The sequence below is a fragment of the Calypte anna genome, chromosome 28, assembly GCF_003957555.1.
Source record: "Calypte anna isolate BGI_N300 chromosome 28, bCalAnn1_v1.p, whole genome shotgun sequence".
In the NCBI taxonomy this organism is placed as follows: Eukaryota; Metazoa; Chordata; class Aves; order Apodiformes; family Trochilidae; genus Calypte; species Calypte anna.
Window position 1 is genome coordinate 821,277 of NC_044273.1, and position 26,156 is coordinate 847,432.

The following is a 26,156-nucleotide window of genomic DNA, read 5'->3' on the forward strand; positions in this document are numbered from 1 at the left end:
GAGCAGATTTCCCCACCACGCCTGTCCCAGCACCTTCCTGCTACTCATTCCCACGGGTGTGTGTGGGGAGGAGCTCAGCTCAGGGCTGGAGTAAGAGGCAGGAGCAGACTGACAACAGCAGCAGTGTTGGTTTAGCCATCAAAGACACCAAACTCCAACTTCTTTCAGGGGGAAAGCACAGAGGACCAAGCCTTGGGGACGGGATGCCAAGTGGGGGGCTGAGCACAAAAGCAGCTCTGTCCAAAAACAGGACTCACAGCCAGTGGAAGAGGTGCTGGAACCAAACAGCACCCCAGGGGATCCATGGACACCAGCATTTCTTCCAGAGTCCTCATGGAACCTCCCTTCCCAGGTGGGAGGTGGGTGTCCAGAGGGATGTACCGCTTCCATGGCAGCACCAGCTCCACCACACGGCTCTGGCTGAACCACCTGGCTCAGCTCACTCAGTGCCTCTGCAGTGAGGGGATGGGGAAGAGGCAGGACAGGGTGGTTCTTGGCTCTTCCCTCCTCCCAGAGGCAGCAGGTCCACCAAGAAGCCCAAAATATTTTCTTTTTTTTTTTTTTTTTTATAGAAATTACTATAAAAAACTAGTTTATCTAGAGCATCTTTAAAAAAATATTCCTGCAATATCACAGTTTTACATTGAAACTCATTAAAAATATATAGATTTCTTTTAACAAAACATCTCTGTTCTGCCCTTCAATCACATCTCCAACGCAGGGGCTGAGACTCAGAGGCCTCTGGGGTGGGAGCAGGAAAGGTCTCATCTCAGTGGCACATCCGAGAGGTCATTTCCTTCTGTCAAAGGGACAGACAAGACACAGGACCATGAATGAACAGCCAGACTGTCAGGTGAGGGTGTGGATGAAAAAACCCTCACCTTTGTTAAGTTGTAAACACCCTTCTCAGGTGTGAGGTGACAAAAGCTCCCATTTGGGCAGGTCCCTGTTCCCCTCACCACTCCCAGGACACCCTGTCACTGCCCAGCAGGTCTCCTCTGCTGCTTATGGCTTTAAAAACACCATCACCACCTCTTTGTGAAGGCAGTGGTGTTGCCCTTGGTTTCCAGAGAGGGAATTAAGCACAGGGAGGAGGTTTTACTATTCCATCCATGCCCTGGACATAACAGGGTTGGGCTCACGTGGTGCACACCAAGGTCATCCAGCTGCTCCAAACACGAGGAGGCTGCTGGAGAAGAAGCCAAATTCCCCCAGCTGAAACCCAAATGACCCCCTCTCAACTGTCCCTATATGTCCTCATTTTCCTGACAAACTGTGAGGCCAACCAGTGCCTTGAATTTGGGCTGAGAAGGTACCAGAGACCCCTGTGACTCCTCAAGCCCCCACCTCCTGTGCTGCCTGCAGACCCTGAGCCCACCCAGACACTCACCAGTGGTTCCAGCTCCTTGGTGTCTATGAGATTAAACTCTTTCACAAAGTAGTAAAAGTGCTTGTAGCATGTGTTCACATGGGCTTCTGACCCCATCTGGGTGATCCTATCAAAATGGTGGATGTAGACATGGACAAAGACTCGGAAGAGCCTGGAGAGAATCTTCTTCACCACTGGGAGGAAGTTCTTGGGGAAGGGAGTACCTGGAAGGGAAGACACAACCATGAGAAACTGTCAGTGAAGTTAAAAGCAGTTCCTTAGGGCTAAAGGAAAATGGATAAAACGAAAAGACTGAGACAAAAGGACTTTTGTCTCTGGTAATTTCCAGTCCTTTCTCCTTTTCCCTTTCCATTGGATCAGATTTTTCAAAGCACAAATTTCTTCAGTGACAGAGTGCTGCCACCAGAAAGCCTCAGATTCCCAGCAGCTGTTTCACTTTGACAGAGTTTGCTTCTACTCCTACTTGGGGTGTTTATAAAAGCACTGCAGAATACTAGATATGTACAAGCAAGTTCCCAAAAGAAAAGAGCTGGGGCTGTTAACTCCCCACAGTTATCTCTTACTCTGATAGACCTTCAGCTCTTGGGTTAAAAATTAAAGCTGTTGAGGTTCTCTTTAAAGGCATCGTTTCCTTGGGATCTGTTAGCCAGGGCCCTGCAGCAGTGGCCTGGCCAAGCAGCCAGCTCAGTGGAATATCACAAATACTACAAATTCACAGTTCCACAGTTTCTGGAGGACCAAGGATTAGTTAAACCCCTTCAATGCTCTGCAGGAACTGCAGGATGTCAGTCGGTGTTCAGAGTGAGGAATCTGGTAAACTGAGCTGAAAACAACTATTGCAATAAAAAGTAAAAAAAAAAAAGCCTCATAACCCTCCTGCTGTGGGAAACTTGCTTTGCCTCCCCAAAGAGAAAAAACCACTCAGCCTGTAGTCCCCAGAGAGGTTTGCAGAAGAGTCCCAGCTGAAGGCAAGGCAGCAGGTCACTGGGGTGACAGGAGAAGGGGTGGGGATGATTTCAGTGTTTCAGCTGTCTGAAGCACAGAGCTGTTTGTGGCTCTGCTCCCCACCTCTGCCTCCTCAGAGCAGCTTTAAGCAGTGTTTTGGGAGGGGTGGTGGAGCCCTCTGGATGCTCATGTGGCAGTGGCAGCAGCCGTGTCCCAGAGAGGCACCAACTGAGTCCCAGCAGAGCTCTGACAGGGGCAGGAGGGAGGGAGCTTGACTTCTGCATCTCAGAAGATGTGAGAGCTCTGAACTGGATCAATCACATTTACCAGATGCTTTAGATACAGAATTCTCACATCTTACTCAACACAAAATGAACAAAAAACCCCCAATATCTTTGTCCCAAAGCCAGTATCTGTGTTTGGATATGCAGATTTAGGTGTCTTAGACCAAATTTTCAGTTCTGTCACCGTGGCAATAGATGAAACACCACATCCCTCCCTCCATGCACGTGTCAGCATCCCACCCAGCTGCAGCGAGCACCCGCCGGGAAGCCTGGAGCTCAAAAGGGCAGAGTCAGCTACCACCAGCCTGTAATAACAAAGAGGTTAATTATGGAAACGTGGCCACCACCACCAGCCCGATGCAGAGCACACACACTGAACCCATGCTGGCAACTGGCTCTGAAAGAGAGTGCCCATCAGGAGACCACATCCAGCATCAGCTGCTCCAGACTCATGTCAGAGACTGACTTTCCCAAGAGCAGCCTCTTGTTTTGGTTGCCTAGGCTCAGCCTGGCTTTCCTCGAGGCATCCATGACTCCAAATAGGATCTGGTACAGCTCTGGGCATTCTAACACTCCAGAAGAGCTCTGAAGTTTCTCAGGTGCTTGGAAGAGTTTACTGCACTGCCAAACTCTGAGAGCACAAAAGGAAATAGCTCTGCTGCAGGGGTGCCCTGTGCCACGGCAGCTCCTGGAAGAGAAATGGGACCCGAAGGGCTCAAAGGAGGAGGCTCTTCATCCTCCCCCAGCAAACGGAACTGAACTCACCAACGTTGGTGGGAAAGATGTCCTCGTTGTTGATCTGTACCTCAATCCAGTCCATCAGGAGGTTCATGTACTGGGGGGCAGACAGGGCCGTGGGTTTCCTGTACTTGTGCTCGTCCTGCCAGCGGTACTCGTACTTGGGTCCCCCCGACATGACAGGGCAGGACTGCTCTGTGCAGTAGTCACTGATGGTGCCATAGATCAGGTTGATGCGGTTGAAGAAGTCCACGACGTGCACGGCCACCCAGTCGTTCTGCTCCTCCCCTGGTGGCAGCTGCACAGCAAGTTTCAAGTCCAGGCCAGCGTTGAGGGAAGCTTGGGCCTTCTTGTGCAGCTCAAACCGCTGAGTTCCCGGCTCAAACTTGCGCTTCGGCCGGAAGGTTTTGTCTTTATTGAACACTTGCTTTAAAGCATGGGACATTTTTCTGGTCTGTTTTCTCTTCCAGGTCCGTAGGGATGACAGGCAGAGACACAGCACTGCTGGGCCACTTCCTGAGGCCGGGCTGGGGAGACTCTGATCTTCACAGGAACCTCCCTCTGCTCATCTGGTCCTGATCTGCAAGGCAGCACAGCAGGGCAGCGATTAGCAGCAGCTCTCTCAACAGGAACCCTTGCCTCAATCCCATAGGAAGAGATCTGGGATACCATCTGGGCCCTCGCCCCAGATCCTGGAAGCCGGAGGAGCCGGTGCCAGTTTTCCTTCCTCCCTGCCCCCTGCCAGCCCAGCTCACAGCAGAGTGGTGGCTCCACTGCCAGGGGGGACCTGGGCTGAGTCTCCCTTGGGGAACCCACCCCAGAGGGAAGAGATGTGATGGGAAGGGGCAAAATAAGATGCTGAGATTAAAAAAAAACCCTCCATGGCACCCAGTACAGGCTCAGCAGGAGATGAGTGCCACTCACCCCCACATCCCCACACTGAGATGCCCAAGCCCCACAACTCTACCAATTGCTCAGCTCCAGTACACCAAATAATTACAAAGAGTAAAATTTCCAAGTTGGCTTTCACCTGCATTTACCCCCTTTTTGGAAACGAGCCTACCAAAACAGTAAGGTTATGACAACCTACATTTGAGTTCAGATCTTTTGCCAGGCATACTCCAGCAAAAGAGCCATTTACAAAGGAGTTATGTGTGCTCTCCCAGTGCTAGAGACAGGACATGAAAGGGTGGAGAGGAACAAGAAGAAGAAGAAGTCACAGCTCAGGCACCTGGAAAGCAAATACCCTGAAATAACATCAGCTCTAAGAGCAGCCTCAGCCTCTCCTGCAGGTGCAGACAGACCACAAGCACATTTTTCACTTCAGTTTAGCTCACTTCAAGTTGAAGGCTGGCTGAAAGCTGGGAGATGAGGGAAAGCTTGCCTTCCCCTTCCAATCTGTGGAAAAGAATTAGCTCCAAGAGGGTGAGACACAAGTTAAGATCTGAAAGGATGCTGACGAGAAACACAGCTCTGTTTATCTGTAGCTAATTATACCTCCTTTGTTCCCACATCCATCCCCTTGGATAATTTGTGTCAAGCTGCTCTTTGATGGAAGCTGAAGGCAGAAAGCTGTGTGTACCAAAAATATTATTTTACGTGTGCTGGACAGACAAATAAAGTAACAGAAATTAACTAAAGCTGATGCCTTACTGAATCTGGCAAATAAAGAGTTTTCACAGATTTATAAAAAGCAACTACACAAATCCCTTTCACCAAGCAGAAATCTGCTCATATTTGTATTTAGCTGCAGTGTTGTTGAAATAGGTAAACAGCATCCCCAAACACTGGCAAGAAAATCCCAAATTCAAGGTCAGGACTAACTTTGTCAGGATTCAGCCCATCTCCAACAGATGCTGCATAGTGCTAATCAGTGCTGCTTCTCTGGAGAAAGATTAAAAAGATTAAAACCAAGGCCTCTTGTTTTCTTATTTAATTATAGCAAGGAAGCAAACCCAAACCACTTCAGTTCATCCCACTAAGAACAGGCTTGATGTTTCCTAATGCTGCTTTTCCACTGGGAATGGGCTCAGCAACCTCTTCTGGAGCAGAGAAATCCAAACTCTTGCTGTAACACGGGGTACAACAAGCATTGGGAGAAATGAAAAAAAATAAATAATCATTTTAATGTGGTTTGGTGAGATCCAGGCTGGGGTACAAGGTGAGGTCCTGACATGCAGCACCGCCAGAGCAGCCACTGCGACCTTGCAAGCTGCTGTGGGAGAGGCAAAAAGAAAAAAGGAGAAACCCCCCAGAAAATTTGTCCTTACTGATCACAGCACAGCCATGGGTAGAGGAAGTAAGCAGCAAAACAGCCCTGAGTGACATCTGAGCATGAGGCAGCAGCCTTGGTTACCAAGAGCTGTGTCACAGCCTCACCACATCCTGCAGCAAAACCCCAAGGAGGCACCAGGGGACTGCACCCACCCCACTGTGGTGCCGTGTCCGGAGTGAAGGCAGCACCAGCCTCCAAGTAACCAACAATGTGGGCAGCAGGTGCTGAGTCTGCAGCAATTTCCAGCAGGAAATCAGTCCCAGAGAGGTACTTGCATGCGATGATTTCCTTATGCTGGAGACAGAGGAAGAAATGTCCTTTAAAGCAAACAAGCCCCAAAGAAGCACAAGCATCACCCTCTGTAAGCTCCCTGGAGGATGAGCAGCATGCCTGGCACAGTATGACTCTGTTCCTACTTATTTTCTGTGAGATTTGTCTAATTCCAGTGACCCCACTGACATCCGTGCTGGCCCCAGGGTGCAGCCAGGCCCCATCCCTTCTGCTGGCCAAGGATGTGTTTCTGGAGCAGGGGTGGGGCTGCAGCTCCAGGGAAGAGAATGGGGTGAAAAAGGATGGCAAAACAACAGGATAAAAAGACACAACAAACCCCCCCTAGGCTTGGCTGCACACATCAAGAAGCAAACACCGATGATAATCCAGAAGAAAAGTCATTTGAGCAGGGTGAAGAGGCTTTTAATATGGCTGATTTGGGATTGAGTTGCTAGCCATCCTACAAACAAATTTCCTCTTGCTATGGGCACGTCCAGGAGAACTGGGGAGCTCGACACAGCAGCAATCGTCTCCCAGACGACTCAGCATCTGTCTGAAGGCATTAGCAAAATGAGTAGCTAAGACTTCAAGCAGATGCAGTCTGTTTAATTATGGTCTTTGACTGCAACCGAGCTAAAAGAAACATTTAGCTCTAGGGAAAAAAAAGAAGAAAAAAAAAAAAAAAAGAAAAAAAGATAAAGACCAAAAGCATCCCTGACATTTCTTGAAGATGACATCACACATTCAACACCTACTTCCACAGGCAGGAGTCACAGTTCAGGCAGCACTAAGATGCTGCCTTTGCACAGAAGAGAAAGGAAAGGTCAGGAGCAAATGGGATCTGAGATATGCAAAGTACCTGAACGACATTTGCAGGCTCCAAAGATGAGGGAAAAACCCCCATCCCCCACAGACAAACCTGCGGGGACATTTTGTTCACTCCTCCTCTCCAGCCAGCCAAGATTACAGCACACGTCAGCGGTGCTGGGCCAGGACCTTGGCCATCCCTCCCATCACAGCCCCACACCAGAGCACAAACCAACCTCTGGTTTCCCTGCTGCTCCCAAGGACAGAGAAGCAGCTGGGTGAGGAGGGAACTTCCCTGCCTGGCCAGGGGTGTTGGAGCCTGACCCTCCCCTCTGGCTTCCTCCCCTTACTCCCAGTTCTGAGCCTCCCACGGATTCCTGCTGCTGGGAGCAGAGGATTGCCCCTTGGAAACCAGGATCCAGGTAGAGGAAGCCCAGGAGGTCACTTCCCTGGCTCTTGGTTGCTGTCACACACGGATCAGGGTATGAAGAAAGGAAATACAGTCACCTCCTCTGGAACACCTGGAAGCTTCCTTCCCCTGCACGCCTGCTGCAGCCATCCCAGGTGCAAACAGCATTCCTGCTGGATCCTGCCCTCCCCACAGAGGCAGAAACCCTCTTCCAAGAGTCCCATGATTGCTCTGCCAGCACCTGCCCCGAGCAGCACGAACACCACACAGGGGTTTAACAGCCAGGGATAGAAAAAAAAATACCCCAAACAAGCCAGGACATCAGCAAGCTCCTACCTGCACTTCCAGCCTCGGCAGAGCACTCCACGATTGCTCAGTGCATCTCTGCAGCTTCTACAGCTGTTTGCAGCCACTGAGGCAGTTTCCTTTTTCAAAAGAGGGGAAAGTACAAAAAAACCCTGTCCTGTTTCAAGGGCAGCTGCAATCCCAAGGCTCCTGCAGGCTGGGGAGGGGTCAGAGAGGCGGCCACTTCCCCTTCTGTGACCCCAGCACCGGGGAGGTTCACATCCTGTGCTGCTGAGAAAGTGCTGAGGCAAACCCCAGTGAGCAGAGCATTTCTCCAAAGAACTGATTTCTCTGGTTTCCTTTCAGGGAAGCCATGCTGCCATCCTGGGAGAGCATCCCAACGTGGTATTGCTGCAACGCATCCACACGGAGTCCAGGCAAGGGCTCCTGCTGTGACTGCTTTTAATTGGGGCCCTTTGGTGATGAGCTGGCAGTCACCCCGTCCCCACTGGGGAAAAGGGGAGCAGCAAACCCCCTGCCTTCCCCCCTCCAGCCTTTCTCAGTGTCACTCACCACTAACGATGTCACTCAGGCCACAGTTTCCGATACAGGACACAGATTCACCCGTGCTGGTTTGATAAAGGAGCCACAATATCAAATCACAGAATCATTAAGGTTGGAAAAGACCTCAGAGATCACCGGGTCCCAGTGTAACATCAGATGCACCGAGTGCCTGGACTGAGAACCAAGTTCACAGAGCACACCCGTGGAGCAAACTGGCTTCAAAAGAAGGCAGTTTAAACAAAAAAAGCCAGTTTAAACAAAAAAAGCCAAGCGGGACGCACACGCACATTTTTTTCATTTCTCCCCCGCTCCTTTCACAAATACCTTCCCACGGGCATTCTGCACCAGCTCTTTCTCACTCCAAGATGAGTTGGGGTTTTCGACCATCAAAGGGGAGACTTGGACATCGAGAGAAAGGACAAACCCAATTCCAGCAAGCAGGGCTGGACTGGCACTAATGACAGCCAGTTTGGAGCCAGTTTGGCAACCAGGACATCTCGCCTTCCCAGGGGGAGGTTTTCCAGCTGCTCCAAAAGGAGGAACCAGGGTCTGGTACCGCTGCTTCCCTCGGGCAGGGCAGGGCTGAGCGTGGCTGTGTCGGGTTGGCCTTGGTCATTCCTAATCCCAGCCAGACAGCACTTCCACGTCAGCCAGCTTCCTGTCTGGCACCCAGGCCGGCCCCAGGCGCTGCCAATGTTTTCCCAAAAGTTAATCATCCCCCTCTGCAAGTCGTGGGGTTTCTGTCTTTTCTCCAGGCGGCTGCAGGAAGAGCTGAGCAGCTGCCCAGCCTTACCCTCAGCGTTGCCTTTTCTTGTTTCCCTCCCCCCTGCTCGCTCCTGGCAGCAGAAGCTCCTCTGGAGTTACAGGAGAGGGAGCAGAGAGTGGATCTACTACAGCCCCAGGCCGGGTGAGATGTGAGCTGTGAGCTCAGCCTCTTGCTCTGCAGGACAATATCTACATTTTTCTTCTAGAAACTGCTTCAGTAGCAGCATTTGCAACAAACCTAAAAGAGCTGCTCAGAGATGCACATTTCAAATGCTGAATTCCCAAGGTTCAGGCAAACAAAGAGCCCTTTCTGTTTCTTCACAAAATCAGTTGTGGCCAGCCAGCCACCCCCACACCCTGCAATTTATATCTGATGCACATTTTGGAAATTCCCAAGTAAAAAACAAAGTACTGACAGCATTGGCATCTCCTGGCATTTCCCGGAAAGAAGCTTGGGAAGAGGAGTCTCTGAGCCATGGAATGCAGAGCCCATCTGCACAGCCTCACACATAAGAAAAGGAAACAGCATAATAAAAGACCCAAAATTAGTAATATTTTTCCCCCTAAAAGGCCACACATTCAGAGCAATTTTAAAGTCAAGTTAGTTTGTATATGAAAGGGAAAAGCCCTGTCCTGTGGAGCCAGAGCTGGGTTAGAAGCAAGCAGAGCTCAGGCAGCTGCCCCAGATGGAAAAGCTGCAGCATGGGGTGGAAGGCCCAGGTCACCCAGCAGTGAGAGGGGTTTTCCTACCATCAGGAGCAGGACTGAAGAGCAGTCAGTTTATTGCTCAAGCCTGAGCTCAGGATTTAGATCCAGACCACGAGGGAGGTTGTGGGGTCTGTCCAAGGGAGCTCACTCCACGTGGGTGTGTGGGCACCATAGGGCTGGGTGGCCTCTTTCTGGGGGGTTCATTTCAAGATGACTGGATTTCCAGCATGGGTTGTGCCCCTCCTGCCCATCCAGGCATCCTCCCCACAGCCACAGAGGGTGGAAAAGCCACATAAGAAAGCAAATTTCATAAATTATCACCCCTCCTACTTTCCCTTCCCCAGAAAGGGGAAATTCAGGCAGCAGATGCTGCAATTTCAAATCTTCATTTGAGAGCCTAGAAACGACTGCAGCATGGCAGGAACAGCTCTCAGAGCTTTACTGATCCAGGGCCAATTTTCTTGCCTCTGACGTGATATCTGCATCTCCTGCAATGTCAGAGCTGCAGCTATTCTGGGAGGCTTCCAGCGGAGGGGCTGGCAGGGGGCTGGGGGCTGCATGTGGAGGCAGAGCTAATCCCCTGCAGGCTAAGCTGACAAGCTGGGTCACGACTCCAGGAGACAGGTTAACTGCACAGACAAATATTTCCAGGATAAACCACAGGTAGTGGGTGGCTGACAGCACGTTAAGAGCAGCTCTTTCTTTTCAGGCTCTGAGGAGCTGTATTTTGCATCCTGTTCCTTCGGGAAGGCCTCCTGCTCCCCCCCCCCCCATCCAGCCTGGCTTTGTCCCCCATCGCAGGATCCTTATGGGGCAGCGTGGGGTTTGCTGAGTCCAAACTGTGATCATCATGTTTCTTCCTGCTTCTGCAGGCTCCACATTTCTGTCCTCACTGTGCAGGGGTATTATTGAACCAACAGCAGCTTCAGCTTACTCTGACTTTGGGATCTGCACCCACCCAAGGAGAAGGGAACACCAGTTTGGAGCAGAAATTTTGCCTTTGGTAAAACGACCACAGCAACAAACAGGATTTTCACAGCCTGGTTATGGGGTGGGGATGGCAGGAGGTGCCAGGGTTATGAGCTCCTTCACCCAGGGGCTGAGCTAGAGCACGAGCTGGCCACACGGCCAACCTTGCCCATGGCAGGGCTAATCCCATCAACAAACCTCTTCTCCTCATGTTAGTTCTGCTTTTGGAAGAAAAGCAGTATTGTTTCTCACTGAAAGCAGATGCCCACGAGGCTTGCTCTTCCCCTCCACGAGGAGATATGGCAGTAACCCAACATGTTTGGATGTCTTCAGGCAAGGAATAAGCCCACTGATGTGGAGCTAGAGATCACCCCAAGATGAACCACATCATAAGACCTCCCACCACACAGTGAGAGGAACACGAAGAAAGAAAAAAGGCCCAGACAGCAGCCCCAGGAGAAGCCTGCAGTTAAGAGGAAGAAAAAAGCAAGTATGGAGCCTTTTTCAGTGCAGCCATGGGCCTGGCTCAGCTCCTGTTTCAAACTGAAACAGGTTTGGGATGGCTGTAGCTCATTTTCTGTTCCACAGGCTCCCTGGGATCCAGTGCAGAGGCACACAGACAGAACTGAGGCTCACCCAAATCCAGCTGGTGCCCAGGAAACCCAGCACCATGGTCCTGGGTGGCAAGGGCAAGCCCTGAGAAGAGCCACAGGAGGAGAGCAGCAGAGCACCAAGCACAGCAGGAGAATCCCACAGCACCCGGGAACGTCCGGCAGCCTCACCACCTCTGCCTCTCCTCAGACTGACTCAACAACCACAAGGCCAAGCACCTGGGGGACTTCATCCAGACTTTTCTGAAGGAAGTCAAAGCTGCCACAGCACGATGGAGTTTTTTGCACTGGCTTTGCACACTTGCAAAAGTGACCTTTTTTTTTTTTTTTCCCCTGGCCTCCACCATTTCTGTTTCTCTCCTCTGCTCCCTGTCCCCTTCACACGCTCAGAGCAAAAACTCACCCAAGACCCCACTATTTAACAGGCACTTTTAGCACAATACCAGGTCCAGAGGGAAGCAAGCAGCAGACCAAAGCCAGAGTGGCAGATAACTCTGCCTCCCAGGGCTACCTGGAAAAAGGAGGATAAAGATGCAGCCTAAGGTGCACTTTTTATTGAAGGTATTAGCTGGATATTATGTATTTCTAAAGATAAGCTCCTAAACCTCCAGCAAAGCTGGTTATGGATCCACTTACAGCAGCATTTATGGCTCAAAATACTTGCCTGTCTTATAAGAAACTCAAACTTACAAGTTAAAGGCAATTCTTTTCCCAGATCCAAACGCTGTGTGCAGGACCAGTTTGGTTTTGCTGTTTCTCTTCTCTGACCCTACACGTGTCCGTGGGTGATAAGGAAAAAAAAATCCCTTTGTGTAGTGTGGCCATAGAGATCCTTGTCCCATTTACAGCAAAGGAGTCACAGCAGGTGTCAGTACAGCCCAACCTCCCCAAACCACACCCATTGTCTCCAGGTGACCCTTCACACCCCAGCAATGAAAGGGCCACAAGAGAGTCAAATGTGGCCACAAAAGCATCTGGCAAAGATGGATTCAAGGAGGACCCTGCTCAAGGTGCTGAGTGTGCTTCAAGCTCCTTAAGCCTCAGCCAGGAGAGCCCCTTTCTATTTCTGACAGCAGCACAACCCCAAGCAATGTGTCCACAAGAGCATCCCAGACCCTGAAAGGTGAGATGGGCACAGGGAACCAGCTCCCTGCTCAGCACCTGCACTTGGCTCCTCAGCGTAAACCGAGACCCTGAGTTTTTGCCACGATACCACTGAGCTGGCACAACCCCCAGCACTCTGCTCTTCCCTTTCTGGGGATTTGCAAAGGTTTCCAGCTCACCCTCCTGCCCAAATCCACTTCACATGTACGTGCCTGAGAAGAAAGTGTAGCTAAGACATGGGATATGCAGTCTAAGAAGTGACAACAGATAAGCACAGAGTTGGATGGGAGCCTAGAGCGTGGAAAGGAGGCAGAGTGCAAGGACAAAGCCCTGGGGACTCTGATAAACAGGTGGCCAGGGAAATTCCACATCTCCCAGCAAAAACCCCCCTGTGCCCTGCAACTTGGCAGCAGATTTCCAGACCGGAAAGGAGTTTTAAACAAAGAAAGGATGGAAAGTGAGAACATGTGGCCACTCTTCAGCTCCAAGCACTAGGAGAAGGGGGATTTTGCCTTGCACTAGCACCAGAGTTCATGACAGGGATGCTTTTTCCAAACATCTGTGCTGCATGCTGGACAGCATCAAATCCATCTTCCCTGTCTCTCTCCAGAGGGTTTCCTGCCCTTTTTGTCCATCCTTCTCTCACACAGGAAAAGTTTTCTTTGAAGGAGTTGAGATTATTTTACTGAAGATCAGTGCAGAGGCAGCTACTGTATTCCTGTGATCAGAGCAAGAGACAGAAGCAGAACAAGAACTTGCTTTAAAGCTGAGTCACAGCTCACTATGATTAGAAAAATAAAAAGTGGAGAATTTCCCATTACCCCAAGTAAGACTGAAGAGTTTGAACTTCAGGACTGTACCTTGACCTATGACAGAAACATCAGCATAAATTATTAGCATAGATAAAGAGGGACAGGGAGGAAAGAGGTGGAATAAAAATATATGAATATCCAAGACAGTAACTTCATGGTAACACTTCTTCTCTGGGTATTTGGGGTTTTTTTTTGCCTCATTATGATATTTTTTTATTTGCTAGTAATGACTGCAGCAAGTAGCACCACCCAGACACACAAACCCTTCCAAGGGAAGGTGACACCATCATCCAGGTCTCTGCTCAGGGAGGTCACTGCTATGCACCACAGCATCCCATTGAAGATGTCCTTCATGGCATGTGAACACAGGCAGAACCATAGATAAATTTGGGTTGAAAGGGACCTTAAAGCCCCCCCAGTGCCACCCCTGCCATGGGCAGGGACACCTCCCCCAGCCCAGAGGGCTCCAAGCCCCATCCAACCTTCAACACTGCCAGGGATGGGGCAGCCACAGCTTCTGGGGGCAGCCTGGGGCTCAGCACCCTCACACCAAAGAATTTCTTCCTGATGTGCAACCTCAGTCTCCTCTATTCCAGTTTAAAGCCCTCCCTCCCGGTCCTATCGCTGCACACTCACACACCGGGGCTCTGGGGAGCGTGGCGGGGCCTCAGGGGCCTCCTGGCCCGGCCCGAGCTGGGGTTTCAGTACCGACCGCAGCTCCGGGAGCGCAAAGTCACGAGAAACTCCCTCGCTATTGCCTTCCGGCCCAGGAAAAGAAAAAATACAAAAAACCAGAACCAAAAAAAAAAACCCAACCCAAAACCCAGAAATGATAAAAACAAGAAACGAGAGCAGATGTGGAAGTCCCAGCTCAACAGGTTGCTGGGCACGGCCCCGCTGCGACCCTCAACCCGCGGAGCCTCGGCCCGGACCCGCCTGAGGAGCGAGGCAGCCCCGGAAACGCACCCGGGGGAGGGGGCGGGGACGGCGACCCCCGGGCAGGGCTGGGGACCCGCCCGGCCGCCTCCCGGGCTCAGGGACCCCCCGGCCACCCCCCCGCAGGCCCGCTGGAGTCCTTCTGCGAGCCCCCCCTGCCACAGGCCCCTCCCCAGCTCCCTTCCAGACCCCCTGTGCTCCCCCCAAAGGCCCCTCCGGGCTCTCCCTCACCGGGATGCTCGCTGCTCGCTCGCTCCCTCCCGCCGCTCCGCTCCGCACCGCTCCGCACCACTCCGCCCCGCACCGCCCGCAGCCGCCCCACTTCCTCCGGGAGGCACCGCCCCGCGCTCCTCCCAGGGGTGGGAACGGGGGGGTCCAGGTTGGTGTTCCGGTTCCTTTACTGTGTGGTGGTTTTCTCTTACTCTATGTTCAGTACTTTCTGTTACTCAATTTTATTTTATTCTCTTCTATATAAAATAATTTTGTTATTTCTGTAAAATAAAATTTCTTGGTTTCCTTTACTGTGTTTGATTGTACCTTACTCTCTTTTTTTATTTACTTTGCTTTCTGTTGCTCCACTCTGCTTCATTTTACTGTTTCATTATTTTCTTTTACTCTTTAACGCTTTTATTTTGCATTCTGCTACTCCACTTAGTTTTACTTTATTTTTTTAACTCTCTTTACTCTTTTATATGGTTCTATTTTGCTTTGTTAACTCCACTTTACCTAATTTTACTTTATTAAAACTTTCCTTACTTCATTATATTCAACCTTTTCCTTTCCCTTTATTATTTTTCCTTTTTTTTCCCCCAGAGCCAGGGAGAAGGAGCAGTGCATAGCACCATGGCTGGACCCCAGATCAGGGATCATTAAATATTTGCTGTTCACCCCAAATGCTTCCTGGTTTGGTTTTTTTTTCTTCCCCCAGGTATGTACAAAGCAATGGGTGTTTGTTTCCGTTTTCATCCTGTTCCATCAAGTTCGAGCAGAGAGGACAGGCAGCCTCCCAGAAATGCCCTGGTGCCTCCTGCAGCAGGAGCTTGTCAAGTGGTAATGGGGCTGACAAGTTCCTGCAAGGTGTGGGGTTTGTTCCATGCTGACTGAGCAGCCCCAGTGATGATGGGGTTTTAGAGATGATTTTCACAGGTGCTGGTCTTACTGGTAACCACTGGGACCACCAGCAAAACCAAATGTCTCAGTTCTGCTGTGACAATACTGGATATTCAGCCTCACAGGGAGCCTGCTGTGTTCCCATCACAAATTTGCCTGGATGCCAGACTGAGAGGAAGAGAGGGAAGGTGACAACTTGTCTTATTCTCTAGGCATCTCATTAAACCAGAGGCTAAAGTTCCACAAATGCTTGGATTTTACCTGTCACTGAGATCTGAGATAAAAAGCCCAGACTGGTTTGGGTGGGAAGAGACCCAGAAGCCCATCCCAAGTCCCACCTCCCCCAGCCCAGGGTGCTCCAAGCCCCATCCAACCTTCAACACCTCCAGGGATGGGGCAGCCACAGCTTCTGGGGGCAGCCAGGGGCTCAGCACCCTCACCCCAAAGAATTTCTTTCTCAAATCTCATCTCTATCTCCCCTCTTTCTGTTTGAATCTGGGCAAGGGCAGGGAGTGATGGGATGAGGGGGAACAAAGTCCCTCCCCAGCTTTCCTGGATCCCCTTCAGTCACTGGAAGGTGCTCCAAGGTCTCCCCATTGCAGCCTTCTCTTCTCCAGGCTGAACAACCCCAACTCTCTCAGCCTGGCTCCAGAGCTGCTCCCACCCATGGATCACCTTCATGTCTTCATCCAGACTGGAAGGGTCTTACAAAAGGACTGCTTACAAAGCCAAAAATTTAACTTTGTTTTGAAAGTTTATTGGATCATCTTGACACAAAATCATTACAGCAGCTTGTGGTATGTTGTTTCCTTTTTTTGTAATTTTTTTTTTTAAGGGAATGTTGATAGCAAATAAATTTGTGAATGTAACACATCATACAGTTTCAAAATTCTAGAATCACCGCACAGGATTCTGTAAGAGAAGACTCTACATGCTAAAGTGACAGTTTTCATCCATGAATTAAAAAAAAAACAAACAAAAAATACTAATTGAGGACCATTATCCTTTAAGACAATTTTAATATGTTCAGTTTCTATTACACAAACTGGCTAACCAAGGGAGGTTGACCAATACCAACAACTACCACTCCACCAGCAGTGAAGTCTGCTGCAGACAAGTGTGGTCAGAACACGAAGCTGGGCCTGGCAATGGAACCACAGCAGAGCCTTGTCAGAAACACCCTCACTTTTGAAGAGTGTAGAGAGCACAAGACAGGGGTAGAGCACAGGACATTCACCCAAAGGAGAAGATGAACACTTTCTCCTGTTCCCTGCACAGAGTTTTAGTTCAACTCGACTGGCCATTGCTGACCCTCTGGGAGTTGTGGTGGTGCTGGAGCAACCCAACGCCTCCCTGGAGACCTTTTTGGTAAAAGCAACCAACAGCTCTTGACCTACCTCAAAGCAAAACCGTTCAAGTGTGTTCTCAGATTGCTGGGTATGGAACAGCAAGTAAAAAAGAAGAGAGAAGGGGGATTGAAAGCAAGAGATTTTGGAGAAGAATATCAACTGAGCATTTCTGTAAAAGGAGAGGGTGACATCCCTTTCTAGTCAGTGATTCCACATGATTTCAATAGTGCAGAATTGGTAGACACCTCCCTCTTTCTGAGGTCACCTACTCCAGACCCAAGTCTGCAGCTTCTCACAAAGGCCTTGATGCTGCTGCCCAGGCTGGAAGGTTCTGCTGCAGGGACCCAATTGGACTTCAGCTTCAAGATCAGCACCCACCTGCTGGGAGGGCTACAGGGGGAACCGAGGCAGCACCACATCTCTGATGTCACAGCACAGAGGGAGGGGACAGGGCTGTACCTGCAAACTGTTCAGAGCACAAGGGGTTACACACACGGCCACTTCTGGTAGTGGTCAACCTCAGCTGGTGAGCAAAATGATAAAAAAGCAGGAACAAACCCCTTTGGATTTCCAGTTTCTTGCTACACTTTAACTTTTCAGGAATGTGAAATTGAAGTGGACTCATAAAACACATCAGCAGACACTGCTCAAAGGGGAGAGGCATGATAAGACTCCATTAGCAGGGGTGGTCAACAGGAGCAGAGAACCAAACAGTAACACTTCAGCCTGTTTCATGCATTCACTCTCTTCTCAGCTTTCACTAAAAGAAGGTTAAGGCTCAAGGCAACTACTATAAACAAAACTCCAACATCCCAGTTCTCACAGGGCTCATTTGGATTAGCTCAAGGAGATGAAGGATGTTTATATGCTGATCACAATAGATCTTGAAATAATAATAATAATAATAATAAATCATATATATATATATAAAAAAAAAAAAAGAGGCCTTCAGGTCCAGCACCAGCCTCTGCTAGAAATATACATCAACTACAGCAGCCCTGAAGACATATTCCATGGCTAAGGATCAAGTCAACCTTCCCTGGCAACAAGCACAAGCAACAGACTCTGTGCTACTGTTGAGAAAATTCTGCTTAGTCCACTGTCCCACGCAGATGGCAAGGTTTATGGGATTACCATGAGCTGCTGAATAAATAGCATCCCTCCCTCCTCCAGTCATGTCACCAGGATCTCTTTGGGCTAGAAAGGGTTAACACCACAGTCTGTAAAAAGTTTTGAAATAAAAAGGTAACATACAGCCTTAAAATGTCTAAACTGCAAACAATGGTGGAGTTAACTGAAAAGCACGTGCCCAGGATAGTACATGCGTACGAGGGAGAAACTTAACACTTGGGTCTGCTCTCTTTACACATCAGGTGTGTTTCTTGTAGTTGGAGTATTCTGTAAGGAGTATTCAGCACTTGGACAATGTCTCTTTCATCTCATCCAACAAGTTGCTAAGCAGGGTGGAATCATTACATTTCCCATCTATGGATACAGAGTTCTCTCCCTTAAAAAGAGAAAGAAAAAAAAAAGGAACCCATTAGCATCTCCCCTAAGTGGAGACAATTTTATTCCCAGCCAAGCTCAAGGACTGGAAACAGCCAAGTTTGGGGGAAGCCCTCAGTGCTCCTCCTACCCACCAGAAGGCCAGGCATGAGATAGGCAACAGAAAACCCCAGGGAGGTACCAGCTTGGCAGCAGCAGAGTGAAAACTGCTGGATGGGCCAGAATTAAACAGCCCTTGGTGCCCCTGGATGATTTAGGCAGGAATATTTCCCTTTTTCTGTTAAAACAGGAGAGGCTGCAGATGTAGCTTCTCTCAGGTCTTGTTTCAGTGGCTCAGTGCTCTCACCTTTTTTACCAGCAGGCAGACGTGATGGCCTTGGATAGAACGACTGTACATGGATGCACAGGAATCGACACGTTCCACAACTAGAAAGAGAGCAGGAGGTCTCATTTAGTGGGACAATTTTGAATAAAAGGTTTGCTTCACATGAAGGGGAACTACTGCTTTGCCTGGCCTCAAGGAAGAGAAGCTTTTACTTAGTGAGGGGAGGAGAAAGTCGTCAGGGTTAAGATGATGTATGTGCCTGGCTCCTGTTTGGGATGTTTCACAATAATGAGGTTACTCATTTGTCTTTTAAGTAAGCTGCTAATATTTCATGGCAAAAATGCTGATCAGCGTGTAGCTCACTTCCCCAGAAACACTTCCAGTGAGGCAATGTCTAAGATGTACACCAGGGCATGATGAAACAGCCATTTGTTTTGCTTCAGCCTGTTCTTGTGTATTAATTAGTGGGTCCAAACTTGAATAGGTCATGCTCTCCCTTACTGAAAGGAAGCATTGGGAACAGAGAGAGGTTGAAGCACCACAAAGATCAAACACACCCTCCAGAGAACAGTTACAGCCCTCTCTATCAGCAAGCTGCTCCCATGATACCTGCCACATGCCTCAGTGGGCTGAAGGAAAGCCACAGGGACAGAAGGAGAGTTATTTTGAAGAACACAGAATGCTTTGAGCATACCAGTGTCTCACAAAACTGAAAAAAAAACCTCCTTTCTCAAATTTATTTAATCTGGACACCACCAGCTTCTGTCACTATAAGGCCACAGAGTATTGCACTTGCTGAGAACAGTAGAAATTTTAGAATATGGAATTATGCAGAAGGTTCTGCACTGAGGAAGACTCACCTGAAAAATGATGATGAAAACAGATCTTTGCCAGTAGATGTTGGAAGGAAATGCTAATTCCATCTACTTTAATAGAACTCATGTGCAGATCTCCAGACTCTAGGAGCTTGGCAAAAGCATCACTGCAAAACAGGACGGAAAGTAAACATTTGTGGTAGAAATTCCAGTGTCAGCTGCCACACGAGCCCCATGCAGACCTTGAGACATCTCAGGATGCAGAAGTTTAACTACTCCCAAGCTCCAGAAAAATGGGTTCACAGCAAATATGGAAACCATACTCAACTCCACTGGAGTACCCTATAACCTCAACCAGAGCTACTTCCCCACAACCTCTGCCAGCTCACAGGGTACACAGCTCCTTCTTCAGAATCACCCGAAACACGTTGCTAGATGCATTTTATCAGTCAAACATTCCACGAGGTAACTGAACTGCAACCAAAGCAATCACAAGCAGCCAAAGTCAGAAGCACACTGTGTATCTTGCAGAGATGGCCTCCAGCCAAAGCTCAGCTTCACATGGGTGGCAAAAGCACAGGTGTCGTGGCCCCTGCATGGCACTTACCTATAGCAAGGCGTCGTGATCAAGTATGAAGCGCAACTGAAGTGCAATTTGAAATCTAGTTTTTCATGGGTTGAACCTTCATCATTCTGCAACAGGTCAAAGGAAAGGAGATGAATGGGAGCCCCAAGGCACAGCAAGAGGAGGCACCACCCCCAACCTACCAAACAGGCACTGATGAAGACTTAAGGCTCAGTTCTCTTTGCTACACCCTGGCTGGGCTTGAAGGATGGGTCTGAGAACCATCACGCTACCCCATCAGGCCAATGAGAGACAAGGGTTGGGGAGCAGGGTTGATAAACACACCCTGAGCAGATAAGGGACACAACTGGAGGGAGATGACTTGCATTTTCAATTGCACCTTGCTGGAATCAATTGAGCAGCTTGAATTTAAACTGACACTTGGAGATGTGGTTTTATGGTTCACTGTTTCCCAAGGAAAATAATAAATTAGTATCTCCCAGATTCTTAGGCACTGAAAATAGGACTGGCATGCTATTTTTAAGAAAGCCTTAAAATAGAGATCATGGCTGACTCAGAAGTAGCCACAACTGTCTCCATTCATTTCCTTCAAGCTGTTCACACAGCTCCTTCATTAATAATTTCACTCAAATAAGACTGGAAACCCAATCTTATGTACGTCAATACCAAACAGTACCTCCAGATAACCTCACTCTTGTTCTGGGTTTCCATTCTTATTAACCATATCTAATTCTTACTGGTTTTCCAGCTTTGGACCAGACAGCAGTGTCCAGCTGATCTGTGGGTAACAGATCAGAAGGAACAGGCTCTGGAGGCTGCCTCTCTCATCAGCCAGGTAACCTCCTCTCCTGCACTGAGTTTCCAGCTGGCAATGTGGCAAATGTGTTCAGGCTGCATTGCTCACACGCTGCCAGGAATGACAATTTAGGACATGCTTACACAGTATTTGGGACACTCTTTGCACAAGATGTCATGTAAAAATACTTCTCACATCACAGAATGGGCTGGTGCAGCAGAGATGAAATGATGCCTAAAAAAAAGAAGCTCTAAAGCAGTGCTTTCCACCCAAGTCAAGCTCCCTTATGCAGTTCCAAAGGAAGCACAGAGTTTGAAGCTGCACTTACTTTGACTATAAAGGACAGAGTTCCTTTTAACTTCTGAGCCATAACAATACTCTGAAGTGTAAACACAAACTGGGCTTCATTAGAGATTCCTAGCATGAAGAGAGAAGAGGGAGAAGTCAGGCCAGAAAATGGTTTCCATATCTAAGTAATGGTTAGAATAAACAAATCAGATGGAGCTAAGCTTTAGGTATTGACTATTTCTGAACAAGGTTTGAAGTGTCCCGTGGAGCTGGGAGAGAGATATGCACAGTTCCTGCTGTGAATTAACAGTGTTAAAGCACTTTGCTCTTGGGGCTCTGAAAAGCAGCAGTGAGAGCTGGCATCTGCTGGAGGCTATTGAGTGCCTGGACAAAGCATGTCACAGTGGCAATATATTTAATTTGTTTGTGTAATACACACATTTCCAATTAGTTTTCAGAACTAATTTGCATTCTAATGTTTCCATGTTCTTCTTTTAATATACAAGTTTGTGTCAAGAACTTCTTGATATAGAACATAAAAAACCACAGCCCACTGCTTCCCATGGGGGATCTGAATGCACCCAGAAGGCACCAAAAGCCAGAAGACTTCTGTGAGCTGTGAATTTCAGCATTCAAATTAACTCTCTGGCAAGGGAAGTAAAATTTGTAGAAACTCAGTGACCTGTCTGCACTATTGCACCATGGATGATGCCAGGATCCTTCAGCTCCAAGTCTAGTATTTCTTAAGGCCTCAGCTTCTCATTCAGAAAAACACACACAGAATTTCACTGCAGATGGATCCTGCCATTAAAACAGGGGGATGATGGCTCAAGAATAAATCCAGAGGGGATTCTAAGAGTTCAAGAACCTATAGCTCTGTTTCATTTTAAGTCTCACAGCAAACTCCTTGTGAATTTGGGATTCCAGTAGTGATGCTGGCACATTCAAAGGTGTGCCAGCCTGCAGCCACCTGAAAAAGGAACTTGGACATTCAGGCACCCAGTGCTACATGATAGACTTTGCTCTTGCTGCACAGAACTGCCTGTTTTTATAGCCACACTGTAAAAAGACTTATCCTCTCCAGTGAATTGTGTGAAAACCCAGTGAACACCCAGGCAGAGGGACACACTTCTTTCTGGAAAAGACCAAGTAGCAAGAAGTTCCAACAATTCTTTCCACAGGAGGGCAGTGCAGGACTAGACATCCTCCAAGAACCCTGTGCAAAGCTGAGCGTACCAGGGGGCAGCTGGAAGGGCACAGGGATCCCATCGTGTACTGATGATCCTTCTGGTCGGAGCATTTTAGTGTTGAGAGAGTCCAGGACATTTAGTTCCATGCTCTTAAGAAAGCTAGTGCTTTTGTTCTCAAAGATAACAGAGACAGTAACTTGGCTATCATTCTGGAGGTTTCCTTGAATATCATAGGTCTGCAAGTGAAGGGAAAAAAATATCACAGGAAAGATTCAGAAACTTCAAACAGCAGAGCACCAGAGCAGAACACAGCAGCAGAATAAAGCAGATTTCAAAGAGAAGGAAATCTGGTACAGCTAGAGAATAATGTAAACCACACTGGTGATCAGCTCCACAGTACTGCTAAGGAGTGGGAAAATATCTACCTAAAAGCTTAAATGGGACATCCAAAGGAATGGAAATGGAGCTTTATGTTTTGCCTCCTACAATTTAAACAGTTCTTCAGTTAAGTTGCTATACTATCCCCAGCATATCCCCTCTTCTCTTAGAGAACACAAAACATCTGGATTTGAATGCAGCAAACCTCACCATTTTAATGTATGGATTTTCAGCAAGGAGGCGATAACTGGACATAGGCTGAAAAACAAGAGAGAAATCAGTCACAATATAATTCATTTCTCTGAAAAGAGCTGTCATCCTCCTCCTTCCCAGACCAGTTTAGCTCCTGCCTTTTCCCCAGGGCAAGTGCTGCCAGGGCACAGCTACTCACTGGTAGTGGTTCATCATCTAGTGTTCCATTCTGCACTGACTCTGTTGTCTCCTCCTCGCTGTGATGACTTTTCTTTTTGGATTTCTTTTTATCCTTTGACTTCTCTTCCTTCTCTTTCTTGTGCTTTTTCTTCTTATGCTTGGAGGATTTCTACCAGGAAGAACAAGAAACTACAACAAACCCTTAAAGAATCCCTACATTCCCAGCCATTACATCAGGACACCTCTCTCTACAAACTCCCACTCTAGCCTTAGGGGTGACTGAACATAATTTCCTATTTCTGCAGAAACCCAAAACAGGGTTTTTAAGGAATACAAGACTCTAAGAAAATATGGCTAAGGGTGTCAGCAATTCAAGCCACTTACCTTTCCTTCATCCTCCTCCTCCTCATCTCGCTCTTCCCTTTCTTCCTTTTTTACCTCTTGAGGTTCAGCCCCAACAGCAGCACCCACTTCAGGCTCACTCTGAGAAGATGAGCAGGAAGATTATGACACTAACAGAATGCAGTTGAAACAACTGATCCCACACTAAAAGAAATCTTCACAGTGACACTCCCTTCCACAGCAATTGTTACTTTAACATTTACATTTCACTGACACCAAGCCTTTCATTTTTATGTCTCTGAAACCCAGCAAATAGGATCACCTGAAGACAAGATACAAAAGAATCCATTCCCTTATATTCCCTGTCTCTTCCTTAAAATCTCCCATTTAAATTCAAAAGATTTTCTTTCAGACTGCCTCTCTCAGGTCTATTCATTCTGCTTGTGTCTCCCTCACACTAGGAAATCAAAATCATATAGTATTATAATATTAAGACCCACCAAGCCTGTAGCTGTACCTGGATTCCTATCTACTGATCTTTGCAGCAGAATAAGCTTGGAAACTCTCATTACAGAGTCTGGGAACTGGGGAGACAGAACATCATCGCTTCCTAGCAGTAAGATGAGGAGATGAAGCCTGTCTTTCCCTCCTCTCCTGCAGCATGACAAAGCTCTCACAGCTAAGATGCCCTCACAAGAAAAAGTTTCCAGGGATGTGGTTAAAACATTTACCTGTGGCTGGGTAGTGGAAGCAGGTGGTGGAGCAGTGGAGAGCCAGAAATCCAGGTCTTCCCCCTGCATTGCAAGAGAAAACAAACCCACTCTGGTTTGCTTTGATACCTCATACAACCAGCAAGCAAATGAACAACTAAGTTAAACCCCTAGTTTTTGTGGAAATAGCTCACTCTGGAATGCTCATACAGAGGCTGCAGTACATTTAGAAGCAAATAGCTCAAGAGGCTTAGCCTGAACCTTGGAGCACAATTCCAGACCTGGATATAGGTGACAGCAATTGCAAGTGACCCTGCATGTGACAGCCACTCCAAGCACACTGGCCACACCCAAGAGAAAAACTGCATCTCCACTGAGTGGGTAGCAAGAAAAACAACTAATATCAGGTTTTATAGCTGAAAGAGTCTGGAGTATATAAGGGACAGGATGGAGAACAAAAGGAAGTTTCAGGTATTTTGCTACAAACTTCCTAATTTTAAGAACAGACAAAGTATCAGTACAATCAGCTTCCCAATCAGATCTGGAAGATCTGCTGTGTAGGCTGGAACTCTGCTAACTTTGGAGGCTAAGTAAATGTTATTTTTATTAACAGAAATCTTCAAATATCTGCTCTCATGGCTGTAAAAACTTATGGAAATAAAAGCCAAAACCACTCAGCTGTTTGACTTGTCAAATGTGACTGTTCCTAAGCAACAAATAAAACATGGCCAGAAATATGGCCTGCAGCAGCAGTTTCTAAAATAAAGCAAGTCTTGGAGAATTACCTTTTTTTCTTCTTCCTCCTCTACTACCTTTTTCTCCTTCTCTTTCTTCTTTCCTTTGTCTCTCTCTTTTTCTTTGTGTTTCTTTTCCTTCTTCTTGGGTTTCTTGGTCTTCTTCTCTACTAGAGGAGCTTCTGAGTCTGGTGACTTCAGGGTCTCAACATTTCTGTGTCTCTGCACTGGCAGCTTCTCACTGTCTGCTAAGGGTCTTAAAAACAGAGACCATAACCCTTCTGCAAAAACTCTCCATTAGCTTAGATCATCTGCTGGATCTCCAAGACATGGTTTGCTTTGTTTTTAACAGTTGAGCCCCAAGATATTAAATCAGCACATAACTTTTTCTACCTGAAGTTTATTTATCTAACTGCAGACACTGCCCTTGAGAGTTACAATTTAATAAAAACATATTGAATGTTAATGACAGCCAAGCTCTTGCTGGTACCTGATCACTCTTAAGAAGTGGTAACTACAGACTGAGTAGAGGCTGAGTAGCAGTAACACCTACAGGAGAACACATACACACTGTTACCTGGCATTTCTGTGAAACTGCTCACAAAGGAAGACAGAGCAAAGAGGTGAGACACAGGAAACATTTGCAACAGTGTGGGAATTTAAGCAGTGGAATGATAGCATGGCTCAAACAGCCCTTGAAGGTGGGGGGTTCCCTGTTACTGATAAATAGATCACTCCAGCTGGAAATCATTGTAAGCAGGAAAATGTTTCATTTTGGAAGTTTATGCTGTGAATCTCTACTCTACCATTACATTCAAGAATGTCCTATTTAATTCCAGATACCTGTTTCCAAAGAGCATGAGTAGTAGTTTTGATTTACACTGTAGCATAAAGCTGTTGCTTGGGAAAAGAACATCCCAAGTATTTCTGCATTCTTGTTGAACACTGTCCAAAAGTCAGTGGGAAGTTCACAGATTGCCTGTTTCTCTATTTCAAGAGCTTTTACCTAATGTTAATTTTCATATTTGAGCAGCAAACATCTGTTCAGGAAGATTTTGCTAATGATCTCACCTGCCTTGGTTTTTTTTTTTTTTTGCTTATATTGCCCTAGAGGTGTGCAACAAATATGTGGATGTGGCACTTCTGGACATGGATTACTTGGCAGGGTGGTGTTGGGCCGAGGGCAGGACTTGACCTTAGAGTTCTTCTCCAACCTGAATGATTCTTTAAGAACTGGACCCAATTGTTTTTTCACTTTGAAACAGACACTGCAAGGGTGACCTGGACCCCATCAGTTTGAACAGTGAACAGATCTCATCTTTAAGCTATTTCATGTGTACCTGTACAGAACAGGGATTGGTGCTGAAGGACAATGCTAGGATAGACTCACACTGATCTAAGGGACAATGATTTCAATTGCTTCACCACCCTTCAAACATTCACATTGTCCACTGCAATTAACCAACCTGGGAAAGGTCAACCCCTTAGCAATATATTCTTACCTGGAAGGCTTCCCTGAAACCAGACTGCATGTGAGGGTGACACAGACAGAGCAGTGCAAGCACAGAGAGAAAGAGAGGACAGAGACATGAGAAAACATGACAGGAGAGCACACTGACTCATATGGAATGGAAAGAGAGTGGATGGACACAATACAGAAGTCCACAGATGCCTCCTGGAGCACAGGCTTCAGAAACTGCTCAGCTCAGTGTTTGCTGTGTTGTTGTGGCTTGCCATAAAAATACCAGGTCTACAGGCAGAAGTTAATTTCCTTTTATATATT

General features: G+C 47.7%; 2 protein-coding genes across 4 annotated transcripts in view; both read right to left on the minus strand.

Moving 5' to 3' along the window:
• Positions 1-14,165, minus strand: MOB3A (MOB kinase activator 3A). Of its 3 annotated transcripts, XM_030466389.1 has the most exons (5): positions 8,292-8,575; positions 7,977-8,136; positions 3,385-3,937; positions 1,391-1,593; positions 1-799 (listed from the first exon to the last, which is right to left on the minus strand). In XM_030466389.1, the coding sequence occupies exons 3-5, from the start codon at positions 3,800-3,802 to the stop codon at positions 770-772; spliced, it is 651 nt and encodes a 216-aa protein (XP_030322249.1). In that variant the 5' UTR covers positions 3,803-3,937; positions 7,977-8,136; positions 8,292-8,575; the 3' UTR covers positions 1-769. The 3 variants fall into 3 exon arrangements, with proteins under 3 accessions (XP_030322249.1, XP_008496632.2, XP_030322248.1); XM_008498410.2 differs by lacking the exons at positions 7,977-8,136; positions 8,292-8,575 and adding an exon at positions 14,104-14,165; XM_030466388.1 differs by lacking the exon at positions 7,977-8,136.
• Positions 14,166-15,723: 1,558 nt separating this feature from the next.
• AP3D1 (adaptor related protein complex 3 subunit delta 1) overlaps positions 15,724-26,156 on the minus strand; it is a 42,312-nt gene continuing 31,879 nt past the window's right edge. Inside the window, exons 22-32 of the mRNA XM_030466354.1 lie at positions 24,425-24,629; positions 23,661-23,723; positions 22,972-23,070; positions 22,607-22,756; positions 22,426-22,473; positions 21,884-22,073; positions 20,688-20,776; positions 19,585-19,670; positions 19,023-19,144; positions 18,184-18,263; positions 15,724-17,838 (exon numbers count right to left, since the gene is read on the minus strand). Of these exons, the coding sequence (XP_030322214.1) occupies positions 17,743-17,838; positions 18,184-18,263; positions 19,023-19,144; positions 19,585-19,670; positions 20,688-20,776; positions 21,884-22,073; positions 22,426-22,473; positions 22,607-22,756; positions 22,972-23,070; positions 23,661-23,723; positions 24,425-24,629 (1,228 nt within the window). The 3' untranslated portion in view covers positions 15,724-17,742. The remainder of the gene's footprint in view (positions 17,839-18,183; positions 18,264-19,022; positions 19,145-19,584; positions 19,671-20,687; positions 20,777-21,883; positions 22,074-22,425; positions 22,474-22,606; positions 22,757-22,971; positions 23,071-23,660; positions 23,724-24,424; positions 24,630-26,156) is intronic.

Bases quoted from the DNA above. Each gene is read 5' to 3' on its own strand.
- MOB3A (XM_008498410.2), bottom strand. From the start codon at position 3,802: ATGTCCCATGCTTTAAAGCAAGTGTTCAATAAAGACAAAACCTTCCGG. The intron at 1,594-3,384 runs GTGAGTTCAGTT...CTTCCCTTCCAG, and splicing joins CATCTTTCCCACCAACGTTG to GTACTCCCTTCCCCAAGAAC. The intron at 800-1,390 runs GTGAGTGTCTGG...TCCCTTTGACAG, and splicing joins CCAAGGAGCTGGAACCACTG to AAGGAAATGACCTCTCGGAT.